Source organism: Haliotis rufescens, unplaced genomic scaffold (assembly GCF_023055435.1).
Source record: "Haliotis rufescens isolate VD_foot unplaced genomic scaffold, xgHalRufe1.0.p SCAF_6, whole genome shotgun sequence".
NCBI classification, from domain to species: Eukaryota; Metazoa; Mollusca; class Gastropoda; order Lepetellida; family Haliotidae; genus Haliotis; species Haliotis rufescens.
This window is the reverse complement of record NW_025964334.1, coordinates 20332461-20345287: the sequence shown is the minus strand read 5'-3', so window position 1 is coordinate 20345287 and position 12827 is coordinate 20332461. Positions and strand designations below refer to the sequence as shown.

Sequence of the window (12827 nt, the reverse complement as noted above, 5' to 3'; positions counted from 1 at the left end):
GGCGCCCCAGCCCACTAGAGAGGTGTCTGTATACAGGGTCAACGTGGCCCGGTAGGGCCGCATAGAGACTCCTGATAAGACAATGTAAGGGACCGTCCACCACTCCAGATGCGGTCGGAGCCGATCCGGGAGGGCGACGGTCGCACTGTTCACCTCCGTTGCTAACAACTGGATTAAAAACCGTTGCAGCGGGCGGAGTTGGAGACGACCCCGTGCGGTGCAGTCCTGGGCTGATACAAGTAGCCCTAACAGCTGTTCCCAAAAGTGAACAGTCTGTTGCACCGCTAAGACTTTGGCAATCATCGCCTGAATTTTGTGCCACCGGTCTGGGGGGACAAAGAGGCGATGGGACACCGTGTTGAACCGACCTCCGATGAACAGCAAGTTCTGAGAAGGGGTTAACTCGCTCTTGGGGAGATTGATAATCCACCCAAATTGCTCCAAGAGCCGACGTGCGAAATCGAGATGGCGTGACAGGGTGTCCGTAATTCGATTTGCTACTAGCGAGTCGTCCAGGTACGCGAAGTACCGGACACCCCTCCTGTGGAGGAACCCCACTATGGGGGTGGTTAACCGGGTGAACAGCCAGGGAGCGGACGTGTGAATCACTGTTCGGCACTGTCCTACTTTGGAACGAGAAATATCCTGGAGTAAAACCCCGGTGTTATTTCTGGTAGAGCTAACTCCCGTACTGCCCCTTCTCCACCAACCTGCCGATGGCATCGGCGAGGATGGGAAGATCGGTTTCCGAATCGAAACCTGCCAACGGGGCAACGGTGAGCGGCGGATTCGCTTTGAGATCAAGCCGATAGCCGTACCGAATCGTGTTGACCACACACGGGTCGTCGAACACTTGTTCCCAATTCTCCCAGTAAGTCTGGAGTCTGGCTCCCACTGGGGAAGGAGAGGGGGCCCTGACAGGTTGCGACAGGCGCAACTGTCCAGGGCCAAGTGACTCGGGTTCGCCTAAGGGCCAACCGAAGTTGGCGCTGTCGGCATACGAACCCCTCCAATGAGAGTCACCTGGAGGGGCCCTTGCCGTCCGTCGACGACTTGGGCTTCCCCCAGTTCCCCGTCTTCCCGCGAAAGGGCAGCTGATTGCCCATACCGGAGCCCTCAGGGCGGGGCTACTTCCCAGAGGAAGAAGAACCCGACCCCTTAGACCTACCGGCCGCAGCAGCCTGGGGCGCGCTCCGGTTAGGAGCGGCACCCAGGCGCCTATGCAGGGACCCAACAAGAGCAAGTGTGTGCCGAGAGTCCTCGGCAACGTACTCCAGGGAAGCATTTAAACTGAGCAGGCAGTTGTAAATGCGCTGGTCACGGTCCGTGGGAGAACCTTCGACCAGACGGGCCGCTGCAGCCAAGTAAGTGTCTCCGTGAGACATGGAGTGCCGAGCGAAGGCGTCCAGCTGGTGCAAGGTAGCTTGCGTTACCGTAGCAGCCGGTGGGGCAAGGACACCCAACCGCTCAACATGGGCCTCCGCGGTAGGACCAGCCTCGGGAAAGGCAAGGTCATGTACCGGGAATAAACCCTTTCTCCACGACGTCGGAGGCAACGGGAGACCCCGACTGGAGGCTGCCGCGAAGGCGTTCTCCAAGGAAGGCTTGAAACCGCGCAGCAAGGTTGATGCGGGGAAAGCCGTGTCGGAAGACTCATCGTATACCTCGGAGGAACCCACAGTCGTGGATTCCCCGCGGTACCGGCCGGGGCATGTCCTCAAAGAGGTCATAAACCATGGCCACGCGGTCCTAAACCGATAGCGGGAGCGTCCGACCCCGCGGCCACCGAAGAGGCCGGGGACGGAACAGCCAGCGGCCTATCTTGCGATAAGGCCGCCAGCTTGGAATCCACAAGTTTCGACAACAATGCGGCGACGGAATCCCCAGACAGCCCGAGGGCCGCAAGGGGATCCGCCGCAGCCGAGGAGGTGGTACCCGCACGGGGACCCCGACCGGACGAACCGGCCACCACAGGGGTGGAGACGGACTGTACGTACAGCCGGTACCGCTCAAAATCCGCAGGCCCCAGACCTTCGCACAGGATGCACCGGGTGTCCCTGCAAGGAACCCTGCACCGCGGGCAACGATCGTGGGGATCCCGGGACGACAAAAACTTTCTGCACACCCCATAACTCCGAGGAGCAGGGGTAGAGGGGGTGGATACTGGGGACATATCCATGTCAGACATTGATTGTTTGCTATAAACAAAGAACAAAACATGGTTACAACGCACGCACCACAATGATTCACAAACGAACATTTTCACAAGAAAATAAACGAGCAATGTGAACATATAACATACACATATAACTTTTATTAAAGAAATAAGTTATGTTAACCCCCAAAACATACAAGAACAGGGGAAACGTAAAACACAACGTGCATACGCGAACCCCGCAAGTATATAGAAAAAAGGGCGGGAAAAATTTTCCGTTTGGCGGGAAAATTATAACCAAGCGTAGCTACCGCAACGCCCCATAAAAGCACAGTTTATTAGAGAATAAACTATAATAAATATCACCAAATCTTCAAGGAACGCTTCAGCAGGAGAAAACACGTCTTGCTAAGCAGACGAAGGAGACAAGAGTGAAGGGTGTCACATGGCAGCTAGGTGGCTACGCACGTGCTGCATGAGGTAATTGAGATCTCTGTGGTAGATTTCGCTATAGCAGCAGTTGTGGGAGACAACAGCCTTGGTATAACAGTGGTAACGTATTACTTAATGTAATTTTACATGTAGCAATATATGTAATTCACAGCTATAATATATAATCCCCAGATGAAATCGCCAATAGCTATTACGTACGTTTTGCAAAGTTCATAAATTGATAAGGAACAACTGCTACCTTTATTGAAAGAGGCAAATAAACAACTGTAACGGCGAGTTATTTCCGTTCGCCATTTGCAAAAACATGTGATCAGCTGTTTCCTGTGACGTCACAAACGGTGACCACTGTGATTGCTTCCTGTTGTTTAAAAAGCAACACAGTACACAAGGAAATGAGCACTGATAATAACAGGCCGATTGGTATTGTCATGTTGTTTACACAAACATTTTCATGTTGTGGGTGCTTAGCGATCGTGTTGGGAGTAGGGGCTTAATTTCTTTTAATTTTTCGAGAGATTAGTTTAATAAACTGGAGAAGCCTGTGAGTAAGTGATGGTCATTCATAGTTTATTTAATTCAATTGGATTAACATACAATAGTGGTATAAAGGGGGGTATAAAAGTTGGTATATTTCCGTGTGCGAAATACGCTACAGTCGGAAAGCGCATGTTAAATCTCCTATATCAGTTGGTATATTTGTACTGACAGACATTCTCATCATGAGTTTGAAACGAAAACGCCATGTTTACGACGCTGAATTCAAACTGCAAGTCTTCGCTCTAGCTGATATATTTTCTCACGGGTTCATAATTCTATATACACCAATTCACAAAATGACGCTTCGTTGTTGATGGCAACATATAACGATCATTATGAGATTAAAAAACCCCAAGAGGAACAGCTTCCCACTTTATGAAAGTGGATGACTGGTTTGTTAAATCTTCATTGGAAATAATAATGACTTTTTCAATATAATTCCAACCTTTTTCATCATATATTTTTTAATATCTGCGAGTACCGGCACATGTCTTGCAGTCCGACTTCGCAGTGCTTTTTTGGCTCTCACTTCCTGGTTCGGCTTATCTGCGGGTCATATCATTTTCTTTCTTATTTCAACGGTCAAGTTAACACCTCGGCTTATCTACGGGGTCGGCTTATCTGCGGTCATATACGGTAGCTGAAATTTTGTTGAGAGCGGCTCTAAACATTAAGCAAATAAACAAAACATACCAGTGAAGTCAGGGATGGAAGCTCTCAGCTGCTTCCACTCTGCGCTGACCTGCTCTGCCAGTGGATGATCTCCCAGTGCATCAAGGGCAAGGTCATTAAATTGTCGCTGCTCGATCCAAGACAATGGGCCTTGCATGTACAGAGAAGCTGTGGGATACAAGAAATTGATATTTACAGAAACAATATTTACAGATATCATTGAAACATATTACCATGAATTTTCAAAATAAGTCACATAGCATTGCTGGTTCACGTAAGCTGAAATTGTTTGTTGCATTTTGTAGCTGTATATTCTTACTTTTTTACCTCATCAAAACTGGATATGGATTGGGCAAATGGCTGGTTCCAGTTGGCGGGTCCATTAACCAACCATTGACGTTGCCTTGGAGCAGGTGAATGTCCACCATAGGCAAACAATTCTCACTCACCTTCATGTAACTGCTAAACCATTAATATGATGAAAATAATAAAAACGAAATCGTGACATTTTTCTTCATGACTTTCCTTTCTGCACACGTCTAATACAATAGCCAAGTACACTTTAGGCTAAAAAAAATTAATAGTCTTGGTTCTCAGACATCATCATAAAGTTTGCTCCATGTTTCATTTTTATTTCCATTTTAAAAAATAATAATAATAAGATTCTTAATAAAAATTCCAAGTCCAACGGTAGTCAAACACTGGATTTCAGTATTTTACTCATCAAGGAATACATATATTTCTTTCCCAGGTTGATTGTACACAACTGTTTATTTGGTTACATACTACACATGTAGTTTGAAAAAAAAAAGAAGAAAAAAAAGACTCCTGCCGCCTGCACCATATTTTCAAAACCCATTGCCTGAGAACCAATTCTTTTATTTTTTTAAGCCTTGGGCAATGATATATATATATATAAAGCAGGTGACTGTGTTCCTCTACTCCCTCAAATCCCCATTTACACAAAATGCTATGAACACCTTATAACACATACTCTGGTTTTCAAGAAACTTGTAGAATATATCATTCTCCCAGTTGATCAGGTCCCCAGCTTGGGCGATGCCCCAGGTGTGTTCTCCGAGCTTGGTCAGGAAGCGGGAGGCGTTGTACATCTGTTCATCATTGGGGCAGCTGCTTGCATCTGTACACACACAGGAGAAATACACTCTCTACAGCTGATCAACATATTTACTGCATATACACTTACTACAGCTGATCAACATATTGACTGCATATACACTTCCTACAGCTGATCAACATATTGACTGCATATACACTTCCTACAGCTGATCAACATATTTACTGCATATACACTTCCTACAGCTGATCAACATATTTACTGCATATACATTTCCTACAGCTGATCAACATATTTACTGCATATACACTTCCTACAGCTGATCAACATATTTACTGCATATACATTTCCTACAGCTGATCAACATATTTACTGTATATACACTCTCTACAGCTGATCAACATTTTTACTGCATATACACTCTCTACAGCTGATCAACATATTTACTGCAAATACACTTCCTACAGCTGATCAACATATTGACTGCATATACACTTCCTACAGCTGATCAACATATTTACTGCATATACACTTCCTACAGCTGATCAACATATTTACTGCATATACATTTCCTACAGCTGATCAACATATTTACTGCATATTACAGTAGACTCCTCAATTTCCAATGTCACTTAGTCATGCATCACCGTTGTGAACTAACGTGATATGTGACACTTGGGGCATCAATGGAGAAATGCAAATAAGCAGTCAGATGAAATAGCATTTTGAAAAAGGTTCATTCTTTGGAATAAAAATACTCAATAGTCAAGTCAAGTAAAAATATGTTAAATACCCAAGGAAACCTGTGAATACTCAAAGTGAATGATTCTGGTTTCCCATGCCTTGATATTGTTGGAATACTGCTAATAGCGGCGCAAAACCATACTCACTCTATCTCTCACTCACTCAATCTCTCACTCACTCACTCACTCAAAGTGAACAGTAGCATGTGAGTAAGTCCTAGGGCTGGGACAAGTCCAAGTTTACTACCTGGGTACCCAACCCCCTATTACCCGACCCTACCCGGGTACCTGCTGTAGGTCATAAGTTGGGCATAAAATGTTCAATAGGGAATTGCTTCACTGGAGCCCTGGCAAAAAGTGTTCAGGCATAGTAAACGATCTGAATGTGCATACACTGAAGCTGACAGAAGCTTTGTTTTCAGTCAAACATTTAAAAGTCAGAAGGAATGTGTGCATAGTTGGAAAGATATGCGAACATTAGCGACTTGTACTAGTGTAACCATGGAATTTTAGTGTTATTGTCATTTAACCATATGGCACATGACAAACCACTTGTCTGGGTAGTCCTGTGGGTACCCGGGTCCTACTCAGGACCCACCTGACCTGAGTACCCCAGTACCCAAGTTACCCGTCCCTGCCCTAGTTAGTACTCAATAACACAAACAATGATCTGGAGCCCTGTTGAGGTGATCTAACCCCAGATTGACTCCAATAATAATCCATGGTGTGTGAACATCATACCAGCACCAGAACATTATTCAACATGGCCGGTCAACTTCAAAAGTAAGACCTTAACTCAGGGGAGATAACTCTAACACTAATACATACTGCCTGTGGAAGCTTTCAACAAGCAGTTTGTTCTTGTTCTGAAGAAGGCTCGCATCATGGCAACTTTCATAGGATCTGATGCGGAGCCCTGGATCCAAGTATCACCAATCTCCTGCGTCACCAGAGGGAGCTCTGCTTTAACTACTTGGGCAGCGGCAACAAATTCTTCGAAGGTTGAGGCTTGGATATGGGCGTTAGGGAACTGTCCCCTAGCTAGTTCATAGAATATGAGGACTTCCTAAAAAAATGGAAACAGTACCGGGCATATCATACGTGTTAATTCAAAACATACAATCAGACAGTGGCACTTAAATCTTGTTTAGAGTGAGTGAGTGAGTTGGGTTTAACGCCGCTATTAACAGTATTCCAGTTATATCGTGGCGTGTCAGCTTAATGTGGGAGGAAAGCCCGAGGTGATGCAGGTCTCAGACGTTTATCACTTCGGTGAAACCCACGAGCACAGGTATGGTGCTGACAAACCTAGAAATATAATCGGGGCGAACCGTGATGCTCATTACTTACATCCTTTATTTATTTTGACCATCTGTCCAAAAGATCAAGAGACCAAAGTAATGGTTGGTTCATGTTGTTAGATTCTCTACAAGTTGTTGGTTTGTTGTTTTACTCCGCACTCAGCAATATTCCAGCTATATGACTGCGGTCGGTAAATAATCGAGTCTGGATCAGATAATCCAGTGATTGATATCATGAGCATCGATCCACGCAATTGGGATCGACGACATGCATCAACCAAGTCAGCAGGCCTGACCACCCGATCCCGTCAGTCGCCTCTTAGGACAAGCGTAGTTGCCTTTTACGGCAAGCATGGGTTGCTGAAGACCCTTCACGGGTCTGTTATATTAAGCATGGACTTGTCATCTGTTTGTTATTTTGCTAAACAATAAAGTCTAATATATCAATGTTACCGCCATAGATGCTGGAGGTCCCTGGTTGTCACTCTTGAAAGCGTAACACATTGCTTCATCCAGACCTTCGAATGTCACGCAGTCCTTTGCAGACAGGCCTAGGGCCCGTGCTGGGTATTTCCCTGGTGGGTCGGGGTAGCCGCCTGGTAGCAGGGGAGACAACTCAGCCAAAATATATGCAAGAAGGTTGTTTTTATGCCATATCGTCAATATTCAAGCAATTTCATTAACTTCTATGTAATTTAATAGGGGCAGGCAAAGCAATGGCTGAATACATGAGAAAGACTCCATATGACTTGATGAATATTAAAATGCATATCCCAGTGTGTTATTGCACCCATTCAGCATAATATTAACAGACATAAAATAATGCCAAACCGATAAGTGCTTCGTTGGCCAAACAATCTACAAGATTAAAATAAACCAAATACTATGTTAAATGTGTGACAAGCTTATGTTAAGAACATTTTAAATATGATTGTTTCATTTATTAATTCAACATTGAGAGATTAATCTAGGATTCCAAGCAAAGTGCCCCTGGCTGGCAAATTGAGAAAAAGAAAATGGTTCACAATTGCAGATTGAAAAAAAGTTCTTATATTCCTAAGTTCATAAGTATTTTAACATTGAAATTTAACATTGCATTCCATGCAATCATGTTAAACAAAGCTTTAAAGCCTCTTCCTGTATATTGGTCCAGTTCTCAGTGAAATACAAGTAATCTTAATCCATAACTTTTAGTCAAAATATAGCAGCATGAAATGCTTAATTACAATTTGGGAACTTTTAATGACATTTGCTGTCAAATGTCGGCCTCTGAGCAGGTGTAGACAAACCCCTGATATAATTATTTATTTAGCAGAATTAAAAAAATGAACCCCAAAAATGTTTTTCTTACGTGGATGCCACATTCCGATGAGACTGGCATTCTGGTACTCCCAGCGGAAGATCTTGGGGACGGCCGGTGGTGCCGACCCTCCATTGACACCAACACTGATACCCTCGATGCCATGCTTAGCATACAGAGGCAGCAGAGCGATCGACATGCCTGAAATTGTTCATCAACTTGTTCATGGACACATGGCGTGAGCAGTCTAAAAAGTCGTATCAACTCATCGAAAATAACGTAGCTGAGGATGGATCGACAGAAAATATGTTCAAGACTACATTTTATAATAATAAACATCAGGTTCATTTAAAATCTGTTACAAAGGTGAGGTGAAATGGGATTTAACGTCGCGTCCAAGATTATTGCACTTATATAGCGACGTGCATGCACCTGTGTGTGTGGCTGCTTGTACTAGTCCGGACTGATGCTGATTTATAGTGCTAGCTCACTGAGATACCATGCTGCAGTTTAACATGAGTACCCTACTCAGGCACAGTATACTGACTCCGAGCCGACCATTCCTTGTTTTCGCTCCTTAATGCCGAGCGCCAGACAGGGTAACGACAAGTACCATCTTTTAATGTCTTTTGGTATGAAATGGAGGGGGATCGAACCCCAGGCCTTCCGCCCTCTCCGGGCGGACGCTCTACCACTAGACCACGGAGGTGTTGAAACATGTTACAAAACTACCAAGACTTATATCCTTGAACTGATATCATTCACAGCAATGACTTCATATCTACTTGTTTCAATGTTCTGTTCCTACCTGGGACGTCCCTCTGACTGACGACACGAGTTGGGCGCTTTATCCCGAATCTCTTATCGAGGTCTTCACTGATCTGCAGGGTGTAGTCAACCATGGAGGGGTCGAACATTTCATTGTTCATATTCATCGGCCCAGCATGCCATGTGATAATCCCCATCTTGATAGCTGCCTCGAAGTTGCTCAGTTCCGTCTTGTTAGGGCACTGCATCAAAGCAAGAGTGAGTGAGTGAGTATGGTTTTACGCCGCTTTTAGCACTATTCCAGCAATATCACGGCGGGGGACACCAAAAATGGGCTTCACACATTGTACCCATGTCGGGAATCGAACCTGGGTCTTCGGTGTGACGAGCGAAGCATAAAAGCAAGAGCATCATAAGGTTGAAGGGCATCCATACCAACTCCAAAACTTGAACATAAGTATGTTTTCTTAAAGATGTTGGCACAATCCATGTATCACCCTGGTTGAAGGATTAGTGTACACTCGATTTTCATTCTCAGCTCCCTGGGGGACATACAACCCAAGCTACCTTATGAGTCGTTTGAAGGTTAACAGGCACATTATTATTTCATTCTACAGTGTTCTACCAGGTACCCATTCACTGCTGGGTGAACAGAGGAATATTAAAAACAAGTCTCTTGCTTAAGGAGAAACATGTGTTTCAGTGTGGGGTAGGACTGAAGCCCTAGAAACTCTAAAGAGTCAAGCTTGCCAATCACAGCCACCCACCCATCTACTCTCTGTGACCAATGTTGATAAACTTCATCCTATCTGTGGTTACAATGAGTTACAAATAGCACATTCCTGTAATTGTATTCCAGCCAGGTGAGGGGGACAGTCCAGGTACATGCCGACCACCTTCTCCCCATACACCTACCTGTAATTGTATTCCAGCCAGCACCAGGTTTGGGGGACAGTCCAGGTACATGCCGACCACCTTCTCCCAATACACCTACCTGTAATTGTATTCCAGCCAGCACCAGGTTTGGGGGACAGTCCAGGTACATGCCGACCACCTTCTCCCCATACATCTACCTGTAATTGTATTCCAGCCAGGTGAGGGGGACAGTCCAGGTACATGCCGACCACCTTCTCCCAATACACCTACCTGTAATTGTATTCCAGCCAGCACCAGGTTTGGGGGACAGTCCAGGTACATGCCAACCACCTTCTCCCCATACACCTACCTGTAATTGTATTCCAGCCAGGTGAGGGGGACACTCCAGGTACATGCCGACCACCTTCTCCCAATACACCTACCTGTAATTGTATTCCAGCCAGCACAAGGTTTGGGGGACAGTCCAGGTACATGCCGACCACCTTCTCCCAATACACCTACCTGTAATTGTATTCCAGCCAGCACCAGGTTTGGGGGACAGTCCAGGTACATGCCGACCACCTTCTCCCCATACACCTACCTGTAATTGTATTCCAGCCAGGTGAGGGGGACACTCCAGGTACATGCCGACCACCTTCTCCCAATACACCTACCTGTAATTGTATTCCAGCCAGCACCAGGTTTGGGGGACAGTCCAGGTACATGCCGACCACCTTCTCCCCATACACCTACCTGTAATTGTATTCCAGCCAGCACCAGGTTTGGGGGACAGTCCAGGTACATGCTGACCAGCCAGGGGTGGGACATATACATCAGCTTCTCCGCATACCCCAGCATATACAACTGCAAGCCCACTTTGACAGCTTGGGGGAAGTACACGGTGAAGTACTTGTTGAGAACATTGTTGATGAAGCCAAGCTGAGGCCTGATGCCGTTGAAACCAACATCTGTGTATAAAAAATAATCATAAACTAGTTGACATTATCACTTAACAATGATAAGATCCTCCTTTTAATAAGAATACACCTTTATAAAACAGTGTTTACTTTTTGTTTTTATTTTGTTTGTTTGTTGTTTAACGCCGCACTCAGCAATATTCCAGCTGTATGACGGAGGTCTGTAAATAATCGAGTCTGGACCAGACAATTCAATGATTGACATCATGAGCATCGATCCACAAATTTGGGATACGATGACATGCATCAACCAAGTCAGTGAGCCTGACCACCCGCCTCTTACAACAAGCATAGTCGCAATCTATGGCAAGCATGGGTTGCTGAAGAACTATTCTACCCCGCATCTTCACGGGCCCAGTACTAACATCACTTGAGGATGGGACTCATTTTAGCATGCTAGAAATTACTGGGTCTTACCGGACACATAATATTGTATCTTGCAAATTGAGAGTTGATCCAAATAATTTCCATTGCAAGTCCTTGGGGAAGCAAATATTTATGGTTGTTTGCATCACAAAATTTATATGTGCAAAGATTGTGTATTGCATGTTACTGACATTTCTATTCTGACAAGGAATGCAATCGAAGTAAGTCAATGCTTAAATTAAACAAAAATCAGGTGTGCTGAACATGTTTAAGGGCTCTTGACCTGTTTTCAGGAGTGCCATTGTCTGCTAGGTTTTTCACAACAATCAACACAAATAACCACTTCCATTTGAAACACAAGACCTTGTACATAATATTTGTGATACTCCGTCAAAATATGGAAACATACGATTACATTCAAATGTATTTGGTGCAGTCTTTAACATCTTGTGAAACATCTGTAAGATACATTCAATGAATCACCAAATACTGTCAACTGATTTCACACGGGAAGTCGATTAGCGATAATGCAATCTCATTTAAATCAGATCTCAGTTCTCGCTACCGCTAAACAAAGATCTGAGGACATCCCATTACGGGTCACGTCAGAACAACCTTTCGCAAATTTTGACCGACCTAGAAATGACTGAAAAGAAATCGACATTAGCCAATCAAAAGGCAGCTTTCTCGAGCTTTATGACACTAGTTTTAAACTGGCGACTATGCTTCGAAACATATTTTGACGTATTCTCGATTAAAAAAATGAAAACTGATAAGAAGAACACTCTTGAATGGCTTACAGATGGCCCAGATTGTATGGGTATAATCATAGAAACCCGTAACTGTCATTTGGAATACCCTCTGTTAAATATTTTGTGGTTGCATGATTAGAAAACACATTCCGACTGTCACTTTCATGATCTGGTAAGTGACGCTCTGATTGGTTGGATGAAAGGTCGTTCTGACATGACCCTTAATGGGATGTCCTCAGATCTTTGTTTAGTGATAGCGAGAACAAAGATCTGATTTTAACGAGATTGGCGATAGTGGAACATGCAACTTATGGGGAAAACTCTTTTCAAGCGTGACAATCCCTATTTTATATGTGTGGCGAGCATGGCGGCACTAGTAATTTCAAGCCCTGCAATGGTTGATTTTCTTCAATCTTACATTGAAACCATCTATGATCGTGATAATCGGCTAGGCCATCAGAGGTGAGGTGAGCTGAAATGGGGTTTAACGTCGCGTCCAAGATTATTGCACTTATATAGCGACGTGCATGTACGTGTGTGTGTTTGTGTGGCTGCTTGTACTAGTCCGGATTGATGCCGATTTATAGTGCTAGCTCACTGAGAAACCATGCCGCAGTTTAACATGAATACCCCACTCAGAAACAGTATACTGACTCAGAGCCGACCAGTCCTTGTTTTAGCCCCTTAATGCCGAGCGCCAGACAGGGTAACAACAAGTACCATCCTTTAACGTCTTTTGGTATGACGCGGCCGGGGATCGAACCCCGGACCTTCTGCTCTCCGGGCGGACGCTCTACCACTATAAACCACGGAGGCGGTCCTAGGCCATCAGAACTGTATAGATATTAACAGAGTCATCTTAAAGTAACA

At 44.8% G+C, this 12827-nt stretch overlaps 1 protein-coding gene across 3 annotated transcripts in view; it reads right to left on the bottom strand.

Annotated features, from left to right (window-relative positions):
- Positions 1-12827, bottom strand: part of LOC124113675 — a 29896-nt gene that overhangs the window by 11166 nt on the left and 5903 nt on the right. The window contains exons 3-9 of one of the 3 annotated variants that reach the window (XM_046474138.2): positions 10616-10830; positions 9048-9249; positions 8291-8440; positions 7393-7535; positions 6467-6704; positions 4812-4958; positions 3839-3985 (exon numbers count right to left, since the gene is read on the bottom strand). In XM_046474138.2, coding sequence (XP_046330094.2) covers positions 3839-3985; positions 4812-4958; positions 6467-6704; positions 7393-7535; positions 8291-8440; positions 9048-9249; positions 10616-10830 — 1242 coding nt within the window. Of the gene's footprint in view, positions 1-3838; positions 3986-4811; positions 4959-6466; positions 6705-7392; positions 7536-8290; positions 8441-9047; positions 9250-9849; positions 9865-9922; positions 9976-10615; positions 10831-12827 lie in introns of those variants that run through there. The other 2 variants (XM_048386009.1, XM_048386010.1) reach the window with 2 other exon arrangements.